Source organism: Pelophylax lessonae (assembly GCF_965119305.1).
Source record: "Pelophylax lessonae genome assembly, chromosome: 8".
In the NCBI taxonomy this organism is placed as follows: domain Eukaryota; kingdom Metazoa; phylum Chordata; class Amphibia; order Anura; family Ranidae; genus Pelophylax; species Pelophylax lessonae.
In genome coordinates, this window is record NC_138775.1 from 94800315 (window position 1) to 94823795 (window position 23481).

At 51.9% G+C, this 23481-nt stretch overlaps 1 protein-coding gene across 1 annotated transcript in view; it reads left to right on the forward strand.

The window, feature by feature from the left end:
* The window catches only part of DMC1 (DNA meiotic recombinase 1), a gene marked incomplete at its 3' end in the record, with an annotated part of 785302 nt that overhangs the window by 42688 nt on the left and 719133 nt on the right, over positions 1-23481 (forward strand). Inside the window, exon 3 of the mRNA XM_082264958.1 lies at positions 14065-14109. Coding sequence (XP_082121084.1) covers positions 14065-14109 — 45 coding nt within the window. The remainder of the gene's footprint in view (positions 1-14064; positions 14110-23481) is intronic.

Consider the following 23481-nt stretch of genomic DNA (forward strand, 5'->3'; position numbering starts at 1 on the left):
GGGGTCTCCTTCCCTGTGTCACTTCGGTGCTTGTTGGGGGTGCAGACTGTGTGTGTGTGGCGGCCGTGGCGGGGGAAAAACGCATGGTCCGCCATTTTAGGTATGGGCAGGCATGTTTGGCTTCTCTATGGGCAATACTACATGCTGTTTTGGCGCCATCCGCCGCCATTTTGCGGTAGCAGAACGATCGTTCCGACCGCATGTCCGGCGGCCATTCTGCCCGGAGCCTTCCATGCAATCCTATGGGGCAGCCATTTTCCCTGAGTCATGCAGCTTATAAGTTCAGCCTACTCTGACAGCACTTCCTTTTCCTCTGAAGCAGGACATCGGTGGCAACACTCTGTGGGGTTCTGCAGGTTACCGCTCTCAATATCTTTCTGTATTGTCGCTTGTGGCTCCGTTTTTTCTTCTCCTGTTTGGGGATCTTTGTCGCTGTAGCGGTGGGCTGCGCACTCCGCAGCGGTCTTAAAGGGGCAGTACAAACTTTATTGCACTGTTGTTTTGTCACCTTGAGCAATGGAGTCTCAGGACAGCAAATTCCCCACAGCTCTGGTGGGGGTCCTCAGTTCTCCTGTGGCCCCTCTGGGACCTGATTTGGCCGCTGTAGTGGCGACCTTGGTGTCAAATATGGAAATGCTGATGGCTGAACGTGCTGCTAAAAAGATGCCCAGATTGTCTGTCCTCTGATTCAGATGGTGATATGGCTGCTGCGAGCGTGCCCTTTTCAGGGTCTCGCTCATCCTTAGACCCACTGGGGTCTGAGGGGGAGGCAGAGGTGGAAGGGGTTAATACCTCCTCCCCGGGGTCGCCTTAAGAGCGGGCGACCATGGATGAATTATTGTTTCTGTAAAGGAAACTCTACATTTGGAGGATGAGCCCAGTCCTCCGGGCATTGTGTCCTCATTTGGGACGCACAGGACCCACAAGTCGGCGCAGGTTTTTCCCTGCCCAGCTGAGTTTCATTACACTGTAAATGAAATGTGGCGCACGTTAAAAACGTCCATTCCTGGTACCTAGTCGGTTCAAATTGCTTTATCCCTTTGCACCGGCTACAGAATCACGATGGCGTGTGCCTCCACAGGTAGATCACACTGTGGCCATGTTAAACAGGGCTACCTTGGTTCCTTCTGAGGATACCCCGGTTTTTCGGGATCCCACGGACCGGTGGTTGGAGTCTCTAGCCCGCCATTCCTATACGGTGGCGGGCTCGTTGCTCAGACCCATTTTTGCGTTCGTATTGGTGGCTCAGGCGGTGGCTGATTGGACTAAGGTGCTTAGGAGCAACCTCGTGTCTGATGATGTTCCGCCTGCCTGGCTGAAAAATGGTGGATCAAATCCACCAAGGAATCATGTATCTGTGTGATGCGGCCTTAAATGAGGCCTCCTTAGTAGCACGCCTCTCTAGTGTCTCGGTACTTAACCGGCGACTGATATGGCTGAAGAGCTGATCGGCTGACCAGTCCTCGCGGAAAACAGTTGCTGATTTTCCCTATGCTGGCTCTCGCCTTTTTGGCGAGGCGTTGGATACCCTGGTGAAAGGCGTCACGGGGGGCAAGCGGGGTTCTGCGCCTAGATCCACTCAGGGGTCCTTTCGTGCCTTTCGGAACCAATCCAAGGGCAAGCCCTTCAAGGCCCAGGGCAGCCAGAAGAAGCCCTGGGCGGGTAAGCAGAAGTCAGGCAATGCTGGCTCGGCGGGTCAGTCCGCCTCTGCCTGAAGGAGCGCCCTCATCTATTTCAGGGGTGGGGGGACGTTTGCGCGGTTTCCTCCAACCTTGGCTGCTCCAGATTTCGGACAAGTGGGTTCTGGAAATAATTTGATCGGGGTACAAGATCGAATTCCTTTCCCGGCCGGCGGACAGATTCTTTCCCTCAAATCTTCATTTGCCTCCGGGGCATCTGCAGGATCTGCACCAAGCTGTACAGGACCTTCTTGCTCAGGGGGTGATTGTCCCAGTGCCTCATCGGGACACGTTTCGGGGGTTTTATTCAAATTTGTTCACTGTGCCCAGAAAGGAGGGCAAAGTGCGTCCTATTCTGGACCTGAAAGCGCTGAACCGCTTCGTGCGCGTTCGGAAATTCCGTATGGAGTCTCTCCGCTCGGTGGTGGCCTCCCTGAGTCCGGGAGAGTTCCTGGCCTCGATAGATTTAAAAGATGCGTACCTGCACATCCCTATTTTTGAGGGTCATCAGCGGTACCTTTGGTTTGCTATCGCAGAGGACCACTATCAGTTTGTGGCGTTACCTTTCGGTCTCGCTTCGGCTCCAAGGGTCTTCACCAAAGTGCTGGCGTCGGTTCTGGGCCTGTTGAGGGCACAGGGCATTGCGGTCTTGGGGTACCTGGATGATCGCCTTCTCGGATCGAGTGTCAGCCAGGACCTATTGCGCGATCTGTCCACCACGGTGCAGACGCTGCAAGAGTTCGGGTGGACCATCAATGTTCAGAAATTGACGTTGTCTCCATCGGTTCGTCTTCCCTATCTGGGGATGATTCTGATCTCTGCTCAGGCAAAGGTGTTTTTGCCGAAGGACAAGCTCCGGACTTTGTGGGACAAGATCAGGTCCCTCAGGGAGAATCCGTACTCGTCACTCAGGGCCTGCATGCGGGGCCTGGGGTTGATGGTTTCGGCCTTCGAGGCGATACCCTTTGCTCAGTTTCACACGTGGGCTCTCCAGGCGGAGATCCTGGCTAGGTGGGACAGACTGCCTCAGTCCCTGGATCTGAGTGTCTCCTTGAGTCGTCAGACCAGATTGGCCTTTCTGTGGTGGCTCCAGTCCCCGACCATGTCGGAAGGCAAGTCCTTCCGTCCGTTGGTGTGGACGGTGATTACCACGGATGCCAGCCTGTCGGGCTGGGGTGGAGTGCTGGGCAACCTGTCTGCCCAGGGCACTTGGTCGGAGGAGGAGTCCTCCCTCTCAATAAATGTGCTGGAATTGCGAGCGATAAAACTGTCTCTTCCAGTGGTCGGAACGACTTTGGGGCCGTCCTGTTCGGGTACAGACGGACAATGCTACCGCTGTGGCTTACATCAACCACCAAGGAGTGCCCGGGCGGCCCGGGAGGTGACCGACATTCTGTCTTGTGCCGAGACTCATGTCCCGGCGATCTCAGCTGTTCACATTCCGGGTGTGGAGAATTGGCAGGCCGACTATCTGAGCCGCCAGACCCTGGACCAGGGGGAATGGTCCCTACACCCGGAGGTCTTCCAAATGCTGTGTGCGAAGTGGGGATCCCCGGACGTGGATCTGTTCGCATTTCGGCTAAACCAAAAGGTGGGAAGGTTCGTGGCAAGAACTCGCGATCCGCTGACGGACGCCTCGGATGCGTTAGTGGCCCCTTGGCATCAGTATCGTCTGATGTATGCCTTTCCTCCGATTCAGTTGCTCTCCAGGTTCCTCCGCAGGTTAGCCTCGGAACCGCACCTGGTGATTCTGGTGGCTCCGGACTGGCCACGCCGGTCCTGGTATGCCAGCGTTGTTCACCTGGCAGTGGTGCCTCCGTGGCGGCTGCCTCTGCAGGAAGATCTCCTGTCTCAGGGTCCGATCTTCCATCCTGCTTTACGGTCGCTGGCTTTAATGGCCTGGCTGTTGAGACCCAGGTCCTGAGGGACAGGGGTCTCTCCCCTGAGGTCATCCCTACCCTTGTCAAGGCTAGGAAAACCTCCTCTGGTTAAATCTATTACTGTACCTGGAAGGCTTATTTCGCCTGGTGTGAGTCCAGGGGGTTCTCCCCTCGCTCTTACTCGGTGTCGAGAGTGTTGGCCTTCCTCCAGTCTGGGGTGGACCAGCGCTTGGTGTCCGTACTGGCTATTCTTTTCCAACACCCTGTGGCGTCTCATTGTCTGGTTCACACCTTCATTCAAGGTGTGCGACATTTGGCTCCTCCCAGGAAGGAGCCCTTACCTCCATGGGACTTGAACTTGGTTTTGTCCGTGTTACAGCGTGCTCCCTTTGAAAACATTCGGGATATATCGTTGCCCTTGCTGTCTAAGAAGGTTGCCTTTTTGGTGTCGATCACTTCGGCTTGCAGGGTGTTGGAACTGGCAGCGTTATCTTGCCGTTCTCCGTAATTAGTGATTCGCCGGGATACGGTGGTCTTGCGTCCGCATCCCTCCTTTCTTCCTAAGGTGGTCTCTGAGTTCCACATTAATGAGGACATTGTCCTGCCTTCGCTTTGTACGAAGCCTAAGCATTCTAAGGAGGTTGCTCTGCATTCCTTGGATGTTGTCAGGGCGATCAGGGTTTACCTGTCGTCTACGGAATCCTTTCGGAAGACGGATTCACTCTTTGTCCTTCCTGAGGGACCTCGGAAGGGCATCGCTGCGTCTGCAGCGACTACAGGGAGTGCAGAATTATTAGGCAAATGAGTATTTTGACCACATCATCCTCTTTATGCATGTTGTCTTACTCCAAGCTGTATAGGCTCGAAAGCCTACTACCAATTAAGCATATTAGGTGATGTGCATCTCTGTAATGAGAAGGGGTGTGGTCTAATGAGATCAACACCCTATATCAGGTGTGCATAATTATTAGGCAACTTCCTTTCCTTGGGCAAAATGGGTCAAAAGAAGGACTTGACAGGCTCAGGAAAGTCAAAAATAGTGAGATATCTTGCAGAGGGATGCAGCACTCTTAAAATTGCAAAGCTTCTGAAGCGTGATCATCGAACAATCAAGCATTTAATTCAAAATAGTCAACAGGGTCGCAAGAAGCGTGTGGAAAAACCAAGGCGCAAAATAACAGCCCATGAACTGAGAAAAGTCAGGCGTGCAGCTGCCAAGATGCCACTTGCCACCAGTTTGGCCATATTTCAGAGCTGCAACATCACTGGAGTGCCCAAAAGCACAAGGTGTGCAATACTCAGAGACATGGCCAAGGTAAGAAAGGCTGAAAGACGACCACCACTGAACAAGACACACAAGCTGAAACGTCACGACTGGGCCAAGAAATATCTCAAGACTGGTTTTTCGAAGGTTTTATGGACTGATGAAATGAGAGTGAGTCTTGATGGGCCAGATGGATGGGCCCGTGGCTGGATTGGTAAAGGGCAGAGAGCTCCAGTCCGACTCAGACGCCAGCGAGGTGGAGTACTGGTTTGGGCTGGTATCATCAAAGATGAGCTTGTGGGGCCTTTTCGGGTTGAGGATGGAGTCAAGCTCAACTCCCAGTCCTACTGCCAGTTTCTGGAAGACACCTTCTTCAAGCAGTGGTACGGGAAGAAGTCTGCATCCTTCAAGAAAAACATGATTTTCATGCAGGACAATGCTCCATCACACGCGTCCAAGAACTCCACAGCGTGGCTGGCAAGAAAGGGTATAAAAGAAGAAAAGCTAATGACATGGCCTCCTTGTTCACCTTATCTGAACCCCATTGAGAACCTGTGGTCCATCATCAAATGTGAGATTTACAAGGAGGGAAAACAGTACACCTCTCTGAACAGTGTCTGGGAGGCTGTGGTTGCTGCTGCACGCAATGTTGATGGTGAACAGATCAAAACACTGACAGAATCCATGGATGGCAGGCTTTTGAGTGTCCTTGCAAAGAAAGGTGGCTTTATTGGTCACTGATGGTTTTTGTTTTGTTTTTGAATGTCAGAAATGTATATTTGTGAATGTTGAGATGTTATATTGGTTTCACTGGTAAAAATAAATAATTGAAATGGGTATACTGTATCTTTGATTTTTGTTAAGTTGCCTAATAATTATGCACAGTAATAGTCACCTGCACACACAGATATCCCCCTAAAATAGCTAAAACTAAAAACAAACTAAAAACTACTTCCAAAAATAGTCAGCTTTGATATTAATGAGTTTTTTGGGTTCATTGAGAACATGGTTGTTGTTCAATAATAAAATTAATCCTCAAAAATACTAATTTGCCTAATAATTCTGCACTCCCTGTAATGGCAACAGCCTTGATCTCATGTTTTCCTACCTATGCACCCCTCGCAACCTCTCCAACATTCCATTCCCTCTCTCTGATCACCACCTCATTAGTTTCAGTCTCTCCTTGTCCTCCTCCTTACCTTCCAACTACCGAACAATTACCCGTAGAAACCTTCGCCATCTTAACCCTTCACTTCTTTTTTCTGCTACAGATTGTCTCTTCAACACAATCTCATCCCTTTCCTGCCCCAACATGGCCACTTCCGTCTACAACAGTTCACTGTCATCTACCCTGGATGCTTTGGCCCCCCCTCACTACACACAGAATCAGGCCCCGACCACTACAACCCTGGCAGACAGACAATACCAGAAGCCTCAAAAAACGTAGTCGCCTCACAAACATCCCCTACCCAGGCGCTGTTGGGCAAACCGATTGAACAATCCCCCAAACACACCAAACACTTGGTCGCTTTTGTATTCACGGCGGCCAAGGTTGCCATAGCTCGTTCCTGGCGGTCCCCGGTAGTATTGTTGGAACTGCTTAAAGCTAAGCTGACCTGGATTATGGTGAATGAGCGAATGGTGGCCATCCTCCAGGATAAGCTACTCCTCTTTGAGAAGACCTGGGACCCCTGGATGAGATATCTGGCAGGACCTCGGTGAGTTGTGGATATTCCCTTGCTGCCTTCTGCTTGAGTAGCCCATCGCGACTGCTCTGCCCCCCTGCGGCGGACCTGGACACCAATCCCCTCTAATAATCCTGGACCCCATCTTCTCCTTCCCCCCCCCCCCCCCTTCCCCTTTTCCGCTTCTTTCTACCTTCTTTTTCTTCCTTTCCTATCTCTTTCTATACCCCTCTTTTTCTTTGTTGCTCTGTCACCTGACAGACATGGTCCCCTGGGGACCTTCTAAAACTTGTTAGCACCGCTTATTGGAGCTACAGAGGACGCCGTGATTGGACAGCGAAACGCGTCTAGCGCTTGCCTGAGCAGACCTGACGTCATTTATCTTATCATATATATTATGTCTTGTGGTGTATTATTAAAAAAATGTGTATTTTTGGTAACTTGATCTTTTGTTGGAGCACATCACAGAATACAGGGATCCCCCCTCATTTTGTGGGCTTGTTTGCACATGTAGTAGACCTCTGAAGAGCAGTCCAGAGTGGATCACATTCCAAAGGGGGTTTGACAGGCAGTAAGGAGGCATTACATCACCATTATGTTAGCCACTAAAAGCCCACACATAGTTACATCAGTCAGGTTGAAAGAAGACACAAGTCCATTTGGCTCAACCAATAAAAAACAAAAAACGGTAAAGAAAACCCAACCATACAATCCCGTATACACAATCATATACCTGCAGTTGATCCAGAGAAAGGCGAAAAAACCCCAGGAAAGCATGATCCAGTTTTCTACATCAGGGGAAAAAATTCCTTCCCGATACCCCAAGAGGCAATTGGATATTCCCTTGATCAACTTTACCAATAAATATTAGTACCCATTTATATTAGGTACACCTAGGAAAGAATCTAGGCCTTTTTAAAAGCAATCTAGTGAGCTAGCCAGAACCACCTCTAGAGGGAGTCTATTCCACATTTTCACAGCTCTTAAGGTAAAGAAACCTTTCCGTATTTGGAGACTAAATCTGTTTTCCTCTGTGTTGACCTTAAAGTGAATAACGCAACACCAAGTTTCACACAACTATGTTAACTACTAAAAACTGGCAATGAGTGCATTGCAAGTGGTTTTGGGGTAGTTGCAGCACGACTTATTCATTCAAAGGCGACAGGGCGTTTAATTCTTGCTGTATTGCTTGTTTTTATTCCACAAAAGCTTTATGGAAGCATCAGAAGGTTACAACATCAATGTAAAACAGTTCTGATGTAGTAAATGTCAAATATGGTTGGTGTAACATAGAAGATACAACCACAGCAATACATAAAATCCATTTGCAATACAGGGTACGCTCCTAGTTTTTAATACAGTCTTTTTCTCTTACGTCCTCCGACAGTCGCCGCCTCTTCATATTCGTCACAATGGGGTATTAGACTTTGCTCCGAAGGAGTAGCTAGGCAACAGAATATGTTAACATTAAAGCTTTTAACATATCCCACCCTCAAGGGGTGGTCCCCTCAGTCAATACCCTCCTACTTCCTGCAACCATATCTCAGTTTCAATGTCTAGCTTGTCAGGAGTAGCTGGTTCTCTCTGTGCTGGGGCTTTGTGCCCCAGTCTCCTTCTTCTTTTTTGATTTTTTGTTTGAGTTTTTTCTCTCTCTTTACTTAGCTGTTCTTTTTGTCAGCGTTAGTTCTTCTGACGAAGAGGATCATGCGGGCTGGGTCTCGGGCTGATCCCCCTGGTCGCAGGTCGTGGGTCAGTGGCTTCCCAGCCTGCCATCGAGCGTTCAGCCAGGTAACGCTCCTGGCACAGTGAACGACCCATCCCTGTTCGGTGCAGGGATGATTGGTGAGGTGGCTACCTCACTGGACGCTGTGCGGTTTCTTAACCCCCATTTTGTGCGTCTTGTATGCGACTCTCCATGCCTCATGTGCAGCGGCTTGTTCGCCTGTGCGGGTCCCCCACACCATTGAGAGGTAAGTGTATCTATGTGGGGACCTGTCTGTCTGGGGGGGTGTCAGTCTGGGACTGTGTAACCTGCCTCTGTTCACACTGTTTGTCTCCCTATCACTCTGCTGCATGCTGCGGCTGCAAGGGGGGGGGGGGGGGGGGAGCTGTGTGACACTGTCTGTGTCAGCCTTGTTCAGTGTGAGAAGCTGTGTGCTGTGGGGCATGTTTTGTGGCATGTTTGGGCACAATACAGCGATCGCTGCGGCGATCTGCCATGTTTTTTTATATGGATGGTGTTATGTGCATTACTGTACTGTAGGATCGGCGGTTTCGCCGCCAAACGGCGCCATTTTGCCTGCACTCGCTCCGGCCGCATGTTCTACATGTAGGCGGCCATTTTCTTGTAGCCTCCCATAGGCTTTAATAGAGCGCCCTGGTCTCATCACTTCCTCTTCTCCTGGGTACACCGATCGAGGCAGCAGCAGCGGCGAGGGTCTCCTCAGGTTTTATCCTTCTGTTCTTGCTATATCCATTGCCTGTGTCAGTTTATTGTCCCTGTGGGGGTCTCATTGTGCTTGTGTGTGGTGCGGTGGGCTGCGCTCGCCGCGCTTGTTAAAGGGGCAGTTAACCCTTTATTCTCCGGCATATCATATTGGGGCAATGGATTCTCAGGAGGGCAAATTTCCTGCCACCTTGGTGGAAAGCCAGGGGACCGCTGTTTTCCCCCCCAGGGGGGGATTTGGCCACTATTGTGGCCGGCCTTGCTGCTCAGGTGCAGATGCTGGTGGCTGCTCAATCTAGTAAAAGACCCAGAGTTTCTATTTCCTCTGATTCTGAGGGTGAAGGTGATGGGGCTGTTATGGCGGGGGTCTCCTTATCGGGGTCCCGCTCCTCCCTGGATCTAGTGGGGTCCGAGGTGGAGGCTGAGGTTGAGGGGGTTGATAATTCTCCCCCTGGCTCGCCTGAAGAGCTTGCAGTCATGGATGACTTGATTGCTTCCATAAAACAAACGCTGCGTTTGCAGGATGAAGTGTGTCCCCCCGCTGCCTTGGCGGCTTATGGGACGCAGAGAAAACGCAGGACGCCGCAGGTTTTTCCCTGCAATGATGATTTTCAGCGCGCTGTTAAGGAGCAATGGCGCAATTTACGCAAACCTTTTGCTGTGCCAAGTAGGTTCAAGCTGCGTTATCCTTTTTCGCCTTCCACTGATGAACGGTGGTGTGTACCACCCCCGGTGGATCACGCAATTGCGGTTTTGAACAAATCCACTGCCATTCCTGCAGAGGATTCCCCGGTGTTCCGTGATGCCACGGATAGAAGAATGGAGTCTCTTGCCCGTCATACTTATTCTGTTACGGGTTCTATGCTTAAAGCTCTGTTTGCCTCTCTCATGGCGGCCCAGGCTGTCGCAAGTTGGACGCAGATGCTTAGGCGCGTCCTAGTGGCCGATTCGGCCTCGCCGGCGACCCTGGATATGGTGGATCAAATCCACCAGGGTGTCATGTATCTGTGTGATGCGGACTTGGACTTAGTCCCGTTGGCTGCACGTGTTCACAGCGTGGCGGTGTTGTCTCGCCGCCTGGTTTGGTTGAAGTGTTGGTCGGTGGACCAATCTTCACGTAAGACCTTAGCCAATCTGCCTTATGATGGGTCTCGCCTTTTTGGGGAGTCCTTGGATGTGTTGATTAAGGGGATCACCGGAGGTAAGAGCACTCTCTTGCCCCATTTCCCCAAGGCTAAGGGGCTTCTGGGAAGAAGCATGCTAATTTTCGGTTCCCTCAGGGGTCCTTTCGTGCCTTTCGGTCGCACTACAAGGGCAAACCGTTCAAGGGACAAGGCTCTCAAAAGAAGCCCTGGTCTGGTAAACAGAAGTCCGGTCAGTCCGGACCCGCTGCCCATAATAGTGCGGCCTGAAGGGGCGCCCTCACCCAGTTTTGGGGTGGGGGGACGCTTGCTCGGTTTTCTTCAACCCTGGTTGGCCCGCGTGCGGGACAGGTGGGTTCAGGAGATCGTTCGATCTGGTTACAAGATCGAGTTTCTCTCTCGGCCGGAGAGCAGATTTTTCCCCTCAAATCTCCAACTGTCTCCAGAGCGTTTACGGGACCTGCACCTGGCGGTGCGAGACCTGAGGGCTCAGGGAGTGGTGGTTCCGGTGCCTCATCCGGACAGATTTCGGGGGTTTTATTCAAATCTCTTCACCGTGCCCAGGAAGGAGGGCAAGGTTCGTCCGATTCTGGACTTGAAGGCTCTAAACCGCTCTGTGCGGGTTCGCAAGTTCCGCATGGAATCCCTGCGGTCGGTGGTGGCTGCCCTGGTTTTAGGGGAATTCATGGCCTCCATCGATTTGAAGGATGCGTATCTTCACATCCCCATTTTCGAGGGTCACCAGAGGTACCTTCGATTCGCCATTGCGGAGGATCACTACCAGTTCGTGGCGTTACCTTTTGGTCTTGCCTCGGCTCCGCGGGTTTTCACCAAGGTGCTTGCACCGGTTCTGGCATTATTGAGAGCCCAGGGCATCTCTGTCCTGGGGTATCTGGACGACATTCTGGTTCGGTCTGCGACCAGCCAGGGTCTGGAGAAGGACCTGTCTGTCACGATGCAAACTCTGCAGGAGTTTGGTTGGACGATAAATTTTCCAAAATCGACACTGAGTCCGTCAGTTCGTCTTCCCTACCTGGGAATGATCCTGGACTCGGTTCAGGCGAAGGTCTTCCTGCCGGAAGACAAACTCGGTACTCTTCAGGAGGAAGTCAGGTCCCTCAGGGACTTTCCGCACTCGTCTATGCGGACGTGCATGAGATGTCTGGGATTGATGGTCTCGGCCTTCGAGGCGATTCCGTTCGCCCAGTTTCACACCCGGGGTCTCCAAGCGAAGATCCTGTCCAGGTGGGACGGGCGACCTCAATCTCTGGATCTTCAAATCTCGTTGGGCCATCGCACCAGAAGGGACCTTCTGTGGTGGCTCCAGTCCCCGATGGTGTCAGGGGGCAAGTCTTTTCGTCCTATCTCGTGGACGGTGATCACCACGGATGCCAGCCTGTCGGGCTGGGGTGGTGTTCTGGACGTTCTGTCCGCCCAGGGAACTTGGTCGGAGGGGGAGTCCTCCCTTCCGATCAACATTCTGGAATTGCGTGCGATAAATCTCTGTCTTCACCGTTGGACGGACCGTCTGCAGGGCTGCACGGTTCGGGTGCAGACGGACAATGCCACGGCGGTGGCCTACATCAACCACCAAGGGGGCACCAGGAGTGCCCGAGCGGCTCGAGAAGTGGCCGACATTCTGTCCTGGGCTGAGACTCATGTCCCGGCGATAACGGCGGTTCACATTCCGGGGGTGGAGAACTGGCAGGCGGACTATCTGAGTCGCCAGACCCTGGATCAGGGGGAATGGTCTCTCCACCCGGCTGTCTTCCAGATGTTGTGCGCGAAGTGGGGTCTTCCAGATGTGGACCTGTTCGCGTCTCGTCTCAACAACAAGGTGAGAAGGTTCGTGGCAAGGACGCGCGACCCTCGGGCAGACGCGTCGGACGCGTTAGTGGCCCCTTGGCATCAGTACAAGCTGATGTACGCGTTTCCACCGATTCAGTTGCTGTCCAGGTTCCTTCACAGGTTACACTCGGAACGCAGCACGGTGATTCTTGTGGCGCTGGATTGGTCACGCAGGTCCTGGTACGCAGACCTCGTGAATCTGGCGGTCGACGCCCCGTGGCGTCTGCCTCTTCGAGACAATCTCCTGTCTCAAGGGCCGATATACCATCCTGCTTTACAGTCGCTGGCTTTGACGGCCTGGCTGTTGAGACCGAGGTCCTGAAGGAGAGGGGTCTCTCCCCTGAGGTCGTTCATACCTTGATCAACGCGAGGAAGTCTTCCTCGGGGAAGGTTTACTACCGTACTTGGAAGGCCTATTTTGCCTGGTGTGAGTCCAGGGGGTTTTCACCCCGCACGTACTCGGTTTCCCGAGTGTTGTCCTTCCTTCAAACAGGTGTCGATCAGCGTTTGGCGCTGGCTACGATAAAGGGTCAGGTGTCTGCGCTGGCCGTTCTTTTTCAACGTCCCGTGGCTTCCAACTCCTTGGTTGGCACTTTTGTTCAGGGAGTGCGGCATCTGGTTCCTCCTAGGAGGGATCCTCTGCCCCCTTGGGACTTGAATCTCGTTCTATCTGCGTTACAACGTGCTCCTTTTGAACAGATCAGGGAGATCTCGTTGTCTATGTTGTCCAAGAAGGTCGCCTTTTTGGTTGCGATCACTTCGGCTCGCAGAGTGTCGGAGCTGGCGGCTTTGTCCTGCAAGTCTCCGTATCTGGTTATTCACTTGGATAAGGTGGTCTTGCGACCTAATCCTTCTTTTCTTCCGAAGCGTGTTTCGGAATTCCATCTCAATGAGGATATTGTCTTGCCTTCGCTGTGCGCGAAGCCTACACATCCGAAAGAGGTGAGACTACATTCTTTGGATGGTGTTCGGGCGATAAGGGTTTACCTTAAATCGACTGAGTCTTTTCGAAAGACGGATTCCTTGTTTGTTCTTCCAGAGGGTCCTCGGAAGGGCATGGTGGCGTCGGCCTCTACCATCGCCAAATGGATCAGGCAGACCATTGAACAGGCCTATGCTTTGCAGGGGAAGGTTCCCCCTGTGCCTGTGAAGGCGCACTCTACTAGATCTCGGAGTACGTCTTGGGCCTGTCGTCATGGGGCTTCTGTAGCCCAGGTGTGTAAGGCGGCGACCTGGTCGACCGTACACACTTTCACAAAATTCTACAAGGTAGATGTTCAGGCATCGGCGGATGCTTCCTTTGGCCGCAAGGTTCTTAGTGCGGCTGTTCCCTAGGATCACCTGTTGGGATCCCTGGCTGTTGGGATATGTCTTTTATCCCCTGGTTATTTGTTTTTCCTGGGTTGTTGCTCCTGTTGAGCAAGTTTTTTCCTATTGCCCAGCTGGTTTCCTTCCTTTGGTAAGGTTCCTTTCTTTGATGCGGAGACTGCGTTGCCTTACAGCGCGGATGCGTTTCCCACCCCTCATGTTTGCACTGCTTTGGGACGTCCCCATTGTGACGAATATGAAGAGGCGGGGACTGTCGGAGGACGTAAGAGAAAACGGAATTTTTGTAAAATCTTACCTGTAAAATTCCTTTCTCTGAGTCCTCCGACAGTCGCCGCCCCCGCCCCTCTTTTGGGGTTTTGGTTATATACTCTACTGCTATTCCACTGAAACTGAGATATGGTTGCAGGAAGTAGGAGGGTATTGACTGAGGGGACCACCCCTTGAGGGTCAGATATGTTAAAAGCTTTAATGTTAACATATTCTGTTGCCTAGCTACTCCTTCAGAGCAAAGTCTAATACCCCATTGTGACGAATATGAAGAGGCGGCGACTGTCGGAGGACTCAGAGAAAGGAATTTTACAGGTAAGATTTTACAAAAATTCCGTTTTTGTTACATTAAGATCTGGGCATATTTTAGGAGCCACAAACCTGTTCTTGCAAATATATAAATGACGTCATACAATAAATGCTAATGTAATATACTGTGTGGCCATATATCATGATTATAAATGTTTTATAGGTCATAAAAACTTTGTATTCATATTTCCTATTCATATCTTCTATCAATTTAGGAATCTTTTTTCCAAGATATTGACATGTTACAAAAGCATGGCATTGTAAGTATAAGATGATATGGACACTAAAGATGTTATGGACACTAAAAATGTAGATCATGTACCAGACAATTTTGCAATGGTTTTTACTTTTTAAATATATAAATTTCATTGACAGACGCAGCTTCATATCATCTTGACCATTGGGCTATACTGCCCCTTCAGGAGTAGGACACTAGGCAGGAAAAAGCTTTACCACGCCTATGATGCAGGCATAACCCTTTACACTCTGATGTAGCCCTCAGTTTGTTTCTGCCTAGTTTAGAAGTAGAACCTAGTTCCCTGCTGGGACTTTAATTTTGGGAACCTTTTTTAATGATTAATTTCTTTTAGTTAGAGTTCCTGGATAACTACAAGCAACAGCCGGCTGGGTTTCGGACTGGATATTCTACATCCTTAAGGTCTCCCAGCCTGGCCGTAAGCAGGTTATAGTCCAGCGCTAGGCCTTGCCACGCCAGAGCCCTGATGGACGGGAATGAGCCTGCGAGTGGACCGTGTCTCCGGGGCGCGGACGACCTGGGATGCCCTGAGTCACAGCGTACCCCCCACCCTGGGGTGAAGGTGGTCTGTTCAGAGTGGCGTCCTCCTGATACCGTGGTATGGTGAGTAAGTGTCCTCCCAATTCCCTGGCGGTCTCGGGGTGGACGTGGGCCCCCCCATGGAATAGTCGGACCCTCGGGTATCCCTCGGTTCCCCTGGCCTATCGGGCATACCAGGCCCCTCTTAGCTGGTTCTCACCCCCCTCTGTAGCAGGTTCATACCTCATGAGGGGGCGGTTATATTGTGGCCACTGCGGCGGTTCCGGGGGGGGGGGGGGGTGTCTGTCCTGGTGGGGTCTACTTCTGGCGACCCTCCGATGCCTCTGGTCTGATGACCCCCATGGGAGTCCTGGAGACCGCATGGCGTGCCGTGGGAGGCCTCCATTTTGCTGTACACTTCAGTTCTGCCCTAATGAAAAAATTGTTCTCATTACAATGCATGGGCGGCCATGTTTTGTTAATTCCCCATAGGAATGCATGGGGCGGCCATTTTCTTGTAATCCTCGATCACTTGACAGCAAGGGGAGACACTAAAGGCTCTAGGCATGCTTTTCATTTCCTGTGCCAGATCGTTTCTATCTTCAGCAAGGAATGTTCCTGAAGCTTCCAGACTGGTTTGGTGGTAATGTTTTTGGGGTCCCTGTAGGCATTGCTCATTCACACTGCTGCAGGTTGTGTTAGACTGTGACTTGTAGTACCGCTGGTGCAGCAGTGCGAATCGTGGTTTTTCTACTTTTTTTAAAGCGACACTGCATTTTTTTGTTTTTTAATGCTAATGGAGTCCAGGACCAAAAATTTCACCTACAGATCTCCTCAGTGCGGCTACGGGACCCTCTGGGTCGCAGCCCCTGTCTGCTTTTACAGCAGTTTTGGAAAGCCTGGTGCCAAAAGTGGATTTCGTTTTAAAAGAAATCCTGCTAGCTGAAAGCACCCTTTGCCTTCACTGCCCTCTGTGGTATCCTCAGATTCTGAGGCAGACATAGCCGCCGCGGATGCACCCCACCTTGGTGGATCTGTGTCATTGCATTCTGATGGCGAGGAGGACATGTCCTCATCAGCCGCTGCGCGAGAAAGCGTGCTGGTGGAAGAACTTATGGTATCAGTGTGGTAAACATTAAAAATGGTAGATGAGTCTACAGCAAGTGTCTTTTGGCACCCGCAAATCCAAGAAGTCGGGCAATTTTTGACAACATTGTCAATGAACAGTGAGGACGCATCACACAGATGTTGGTGGTGCCCAAGCGCTTTAAACAGCGCTACCCCTTTGCGGATGCGGTTTCCACTAGGTGGACCGTACAACCTAGGGTTGATCATTCAGTTTACAGACTGAACAAGTCCACAGTAGTTCTGGTGGAAGAATCCCTGGCTTTTACTGATCCTGTTGATAGACGGATTGAGTCTCTGTCCCACCATTTACATGTGTTAGCGGGCTCCATACTAAAACCGGTCTTTGTGATCACATTGGTGTCACAGACCATTACAGAATGGGTGAAGTTCCTAAAAGGTGACTTGGAAACGGAGCAGCGCTCTCCGGGTCTGATTGATCTAATGGACCAGAAGGGTAAAGCCCTGCAGTATATTTGTGATGCCTCACTGGATGCGGCTCCCCTGGTGGCCAGAGTGTCTGCAGTGGGGATTGCTATTAGACGCATGGTTTGGTTAAAGAGCTGCTCTGAGGACCAGGCCTCCAAAAAGGCTCTTTCTGACCTCCCTTTTATGGGGGACAGGTTGTTTGGATCCTCCTTGGATGAGCTGATAAAAGGCCTTATGGGTGGGAAAAGTACTCTTCTTCCACAATCCTCCAAGAGCAAGGTGCCATGTACTAGACGAGGGGCCCTCTTTCACTGCTCATAGGGGGGCCCTTTCGTGCATCAGAGTCGCAGGAGAAAGGAGCAAACCCATTCTGATCTTCTGGGGGTTCCAAGAAGACGTGGCCGGGTAAGTAAAGATCTGGCCAATCTTGATATGCGAACAAATCCTCGTCTGCATGAAGGGATGCCCTCACCAGTTTCTGGGGTGGGGTGGGGGGACGTCTTTTGATTCTTTCCGGAAACCATGGACTTCCTTGATTCAGGACAAATGGGTCCACAAACTGATCCGTTCGGGCTGCAAGATCGAATTCCAGTCTCGACCGTCGGACAGGTTCTTCCCGTCCAATCTACGCCTATCTCCAGACCGGTTAAGGGACCTACGAGAGGCAGTACAAGAGCTGCTGTCACAAGGGGTGATTGTGACAGTTCCCTCTCGGGAGCGCTTTCAGGGATTTTATTCAAACCTGTTTACTGTGCCCAGAAAGGAAGGCAAAGTACGTCCAATTCTGGACCTCAAGGTTCTGAACCGCTTTGCTTTGTGCAGGTACAGAAGTTTCGAATGGAGCCCATTCGAATGGTAGTGGCGTCTCGTCACCAAGGGTGTTTTTTGGCCTCTATAGATATCAAGGACGCATATCTACACATCCCTATCTACTCTGGGCACCAGTGTTTTCTTTGCTTCGCTGTAGGATAGGAGCATTATTAGTTTGTGGTGTTACCCTTTGGTCTCGCCTCTGCCCCCCGGGTATTTACCAAGGTGCTGGCTCTGGTGTTGGCAATACTGCGCCAATGGGGGATTTCAGTACTGAGATACCTGGACGATCTCCTGTTGAGAGCGGACTCTCATTCACCCCCTGTCGTGTGACCTGACATTCACGGTACAGACTCTGCAAGAGTTCGGTTGGAACATCAATTTAAAAAAATCTGCCCTGATACCTGCAATAAGACTGGATTATCTGGGCCTGATTCTGGATTCCACCTTTGCGAGGGTCTTTCTTTCTCCAGACAAGCTGCAGAAGTTGCAGGGGGCAATCTATTTGCTGTTGGCAAACAATTGGTTCTCTCTGCAGACTTGCATGTTGGCCTTGGGTCTAATGGTGTCAACCTTCGAGGCGGTTCCGTTTTTTCTCAGTTCCACATGAGACCCTTTTTTTTTTTTTTTTTTTTTTTTAAATCTTTTTATTGTTTCAACAAATAAAAAACAACAACATACAAACAACAGGTGCAAAAGGTTCACTAAGCAGCCTTACAACACATGGCCATCAACATGTAGAGCATGCAAAATCATAGGGAGCCCACGCAGGGGCGAAATGACATTGGCATCAAAAAATCCAACAGCACAGCAGTAAATAGCATGAGATAGAGAGTGCAGTACGGGCGGCATTTCAGCCAACTCTCAGTCGGCGGCTTGGTAACCCCCGGGCCACCCCCACCAAGGCAGGCAGCAAATAGCGGGATGGAAGAGTCCGCCAACCATCTGGCCCAAACTCTGTCGTGCTTCTTGGGGCACCTCCTATGAAAGTACGTGTCCCTGTTCAGCGGTATCACCGAATCCACCAGCGCCCTCCACCGCTGAAGGGGGGGGGGGACCGCTGTCTCCAGTGAAGCACTATATTCTTCCTGGCGAAGAAAAGGAGACCCATGAGAGTGCGGTCCGCCACCCTAGGCAATAGGTCATCCAGGAGGCCCAATAGAGCTATTTTGGGCGAGGGGTCAATTGAAACATGCAAAACGCCGTTCGAAGCAGCAAATACCCGCGACCAATAATCTGACAGATCCGAGCAGGTCCAGAAGATGTGAATAAAGTCCCCGGGAGTGCGGCCGCACCGCCAGCACTCCGGGGAGTGGGAACCATGTATCTTATGTAGGCGATGGGGGGTGAGGTAGGCCTGGTGAGCAATCTTATTTTGTACCATACGATCTCTGAGAGAGACCAGGATCTTAAAGGGGGAGTCCCACACCTGCCGCCAGTCCTCCGCGTCCATGTCCGGGACATCCCGAGTCCACCAATCCCGGAGATCCGAGAGCTTCGGAGAGCACACCTGAAGGAGATGGGCGTGCAGGACAGAGGCGGCACGAGCGGAGCAATCAAAACGAAGAACCCGCTCCAGATCCGACTGCACCGCCCCCACCCCCCCTTGTGGGAACTGGGCCCTGAAGGCATGGGACAACTGTAGATAACGGAATAAGTGAGACGGGGGCACTCCGTGGGAATCTAGGAGTTGATCAAACGTAGAGAGGGAGAGGTCCGAGGACAGATCGGAGATTTTTTTAATGCCAAATTTGGTCCAGGCCGCTGGGTCAGGGAGGGAGTACAGATGGGGTAGGGTAGGATTAATCCACAGCGGCATATTAGGGGAGACCGTGGTGCTCAGGTACGCCTCTAACGCCAGGCCCTGACGCCAGGCCCTGAGCGTTGTTCGCATTGAAGAAGTCAAGGAATATGGAGCCTTGGGGCCCCGGAATAACAGATGTGACAACGCTTCCACAGACCCCAACACCGCCGCCTCCGTCACCACTGCGGAATTGGAAGCGTCAGGAGACAACCACCATACCGCGGAGACCAACTGGGAGGCCAAAAAATACTTATGACAGTCCGGGAAGGCCAAGCCCCCCTGGGACTGAGGTCTCATCAGCGTGGAGAAGGTGATCCACACCACAGAAAGGAGGAGAAGATTTTGTTCAAATTGGTGAAAAAAGATTTGGGGATCCATTGGGGTGAGTGGCGAAAGAGGTAAGTCAATTTAGGGAGGATCTTCATTTTTACCAGATTCACACGGCCCAATAAGGAGAGGGGAAGGTTCTCCCATGCCTTCAGCCTGACCCGAATATCCCTCACCACCGGGTCCAGATTAAGGGATATGAAGTCTGTGGGATCCTTGGAAACTCTCACCCCTAGATACATAAAGCTGTCAACCCACTGCAGCGAGAGATCTGACGGTGCAGCACTCCTGGCCGCCCCATCGATCGCGAGCAACTGGGATTTGGTCCAGTTCACCCTCAGACCCGTCACCCTGGAGAAACCGTCCATTATGGCCAGAGCCCCCAGAAGGGAGGGACCCACATCTTGCAAAAATAAGAGGAGGTCGTCCGCGTACAGTGCCACCCTCTCCTCCAGCCACGCCACCTGAAGCCCCCGATCCTCCGACGAAGTCCAGAGTGCCTCGGCCAATGGCTCCATGGCGATGGCAAAAAGGGCCGGAGAGAGAGGACAGCCCTGCCGCTTGCCTCTGGACAACGGAAACAAAGGGGATAGCCTGAATAGCCGCCACCGGAGACCTATAGATAGTTTGCAACCACCTTATAAACAGGAGGGGGAATCCCATCCGTCTGAGGACCTCCCACAGAAAGAGCCATTCCACTGAATCGAAAGCCTTCTCTATATCCAGGGAGGCGACCACCCTCGTACCGGAGTTCAAGTGCTGTGTTTGCAAATTAGTAAAAAGCCTACGCAGTTTGACATCAGTGGACCTGTGGGCCATAAACCCTGTTTGATCCTGGTCGACCACGGAGGGGAGGATGGGGCGGAGTCTAGAGGCAAGGATCTTGGTGAGAATCTTGAGATCGTTATTAAGTAAGGCTATCGGGCGGTAGGAAGCGCACAGTTTAGGGTCCTTCGGTGGTTGAGGAATCAGGATAATATGAGCTTCCGCCATAGAGGGTGGTAGTGAGCCCATCTCCAGACAGTCATTATACAATGCTGCCAAAGAGGGGCCAGCACACCAGAGTGGGTTTTGTAAAATTCAATGGGTAGCCCGTCTGGGCCAGGGGCCTTGCCTCCAGGAATAGAACGAATCACAATCTCCACCTCCTCCTCCGTGACCTGCCGAACCAATTCAGAGCGTTCAGAATCTGATAACCAACCCAGGGCCACCAGGTCAAGGAGCTGCTGCAGGTCCTCCGTCCATAGATCAGCGGGTAGGGTAGTGGCATATAATTGGGAATAGAAGTCCCGAAAGGTCCCCAAGATCTCCACCGGGGAGGTGACAGCCTCCCCAGTAGGGGAGGTGAGCTCCGGTACCAGGGTGAGGGGGGCATCATAATGAGACATAACTGCCAACAGTTTCCCGTTCCGATCCCCATGTTCAAAAAACCTTTGCTTAGATTGGTACATGGACAGCCTGGTGACCTCAGACAGGTGGAGATGTAAATCTCTTTTGGTCGCCTGCATCCCCTCGAAGTTGGCGGCCGAGGGGTCCCGAGTATATCGGCCAGAAGCCGCCTCCAAGGCAGACACAGCAGCCGCCTGCTGCACCCGGACAGCCTTAATAGCCGAAATGTAGTGGCCTCTAGTAACCGCCTTAAAAGAATCCCACACCAGTCCGGGAGAGGACGTACCCGCATTAATATTCCAGTAGTCTCGAATCGCAGACGAAGTCTGAGCCACAATCTCGGGTTGGTCAATCCATTGGGCGCCGAGACGCCACATGGAGCTGCTGCGATCACATCCCGAACGGATGACGACCTGCAGGGGACTATGGTCCGACAAGCCGCTGGGGAGGTATGAAACATCCTCCACATCAGACAACATGGACGGGTTAGCGAAGCCATAGTCAATCCTGGAGGATGTCTTGTGGGTAGCGGAAAAGCAGGAGTAAACCTTCCCCTGGGGGTGTTTCCAACGCCATACCTCCTGGAGCCCGGCAGCCGTGGACCAGTGAAGAAGGTCCCCGGAGAAAGCCTTGGGAGGCGTGGGCCTATCAAGATCCGGGGAGAGGATGGCGTGAAGTCCCCCAGAAGAAGCAATTTGGCCGGACAGTAAGTGGAGACCCTCTCCAGGACGGTGTATAAGACCTCAGCCTTAAACGGTGGGGGCACATAAATGCCCGCCACCACATACCTTTGCTGCCACATGGAGAGCACCAGCACGACACATCTACCGGAGGGGTCAGTGTGTACCGCCTCCACCACGCAGGGCAAGGACTTACGGATTAGTATGGAGACGCCTCTGGCATATGTAGAGTAAGAGGCATGGAAGGACCTCTGCACCCATGGTTTTTTTCAGAGCCAGGAGCTTGCTGCCCACCAGGTGGGTTTCTTGTAGAATCAGTATGGAGGGGCTGTAACGTTGCACATATTGAAAGAGCAATGCCCGTTTGAATTTGGAATTGAGACCCTGTACATTCCAGGATAGCACGGAAAAGGTAGGTGGTTTATGTGATGCCATCATGGAAGGTTATAAGAATGGCACCCCAGAAGAACCACGCGTAGGCTCAGTCACCTGGGGAGCAGCAAGGCAGAGCAAACCCATGCACCTAACAAGAACACATACAATGTAAGCTCTCCAGGAGGGAGAGCACAACACCCCAAACACATAGTTCTTACCCTACTGTACCCCGGCACCCCCAAAAAACATATGGGGAGGGCCCGGGGACAGTTTAAACCCAAAACTGAGAAGAAAAAAAAATCGCGATTAGGCACCGGCTGTCTGACCAACTAGGCCTATCGCGGGAGCGAGTCCAGTGACAGTTAGTCCAAAATTGTCCACCAGCCTCCAACAAGGCCAGCAAGCAGCACAGGGCAGAAAATAGTCCAAAAAAAAACAAAATATATGGCAAAAAGGAGAGATAGGAAAAAAAAAAACACAGTCCACCCGAGCTCCGTGGTGAGTCAATAAGGACATAAGGGCCAAAGGAGGATAAAGGGTAAGCATCCCCCGCAGGTAAGAAGAGACAAGGTCCTAGGAGCCATGAGAGACACGTCCAGGAGAGGCAGAGTAGAGACAAAGACAAAATGAGGGGAAAAAAAAGAAAAAAACGGCAGGAGTCATTGCAGGAATCCACTTACAAAATCCAAGACATCACGCAGCCGAGGGGACCCAGGGAGTAGGCAGCAATCAGGCAGCAGCACCCAGGGTGTCAATCCAATCACCTGCATCCGAAGGGGTCTCGAGGAATCGTACTGTTCCCTGATGGGCCACTCGCAGCCAACTGGGGTACAGCATACTATACTTAATGTTTCTCTCCCGCAGGCGACGTCTCACATCATTGAAGGATCTGCGTCGTCTCTGCACCTCAGCAGAAAAATACGGGAACAGCATCACTCTGAAAAGAGGGCCAGCCAAACTAGCGGGGACAGAATCGCCCTATAATAGAAGGATGGGCACAGATGATCACGGAGCTCTGCAGCCACACGTCCGTTCAGGCTCACATCCCGGCCACGCCCCTCCACATGAGACCCTTACAAAGGGAAATTCTTGTCAAATGGAACAAAGATCCAAAGTCTTTGGAAACTTTGGTTCGGTGGAGTCACAACACGAAGACTGCTCTTCTATGGTGGCTTTGCTCGTTAGCACCACACCAGGGCAAGTCCTTCCTTCCATTGTATTTAAAGGTGGTAACCACGGACGCCAGCCTGTCAGGCTGGGGTGGAGTGCTGGGGAAGCTTTGCGTCCAAGGGTCCTGGGTGGTGGAAGAGTCAAAACTTCTGATAAATATCTTGGAGCCCAGGGCAATAAAGCTTTGCCTTGGAGCCCAGGGCAATAAAGCTTTGCCTGAGACACTGGATATCTCATCTGCAGGATTGTCTAGTCCGGACTTACATCAATCATCAAGGGGGCACAAAAAGTATCTTGGCGGCCCGGGAGGTGGCTGACATCCTGGTTTGGCGGAAAAGTTGCAGCCCTCTCTACTGTGCACATCCCAGGTGTGGAGAACTGACAGGCGGATTACCTGAGTCGTCAGGTGTTGGATCAGGGGGAGTGGTCCCTACACCAGGAGGTGTTTCATCTCCTGTGTGTCCGGTGGGGGACACCTGACGTCGACCGGTTTACCTCTCCACTCAACAAGAAGGTTCAGAGGTTCGTAGCCAGGTCTCTGGATCCTCTGGCCGATGCCACAGACGCTCTGGTGGATCCTTGGAGTTAGTATTTGCTGATTTATGCATTCCCTCCACTCAAACTTCTACCGAGGCTTCTACGCAGGGTAGAAGTGGAAGGGATTCCGGTCATTCCAGTGGCCCCAGACTAGCCTCTCTGGTCTTGGTACACAGACCTGATATGGTTGGTTGCCGATGCTCCCTGGGGA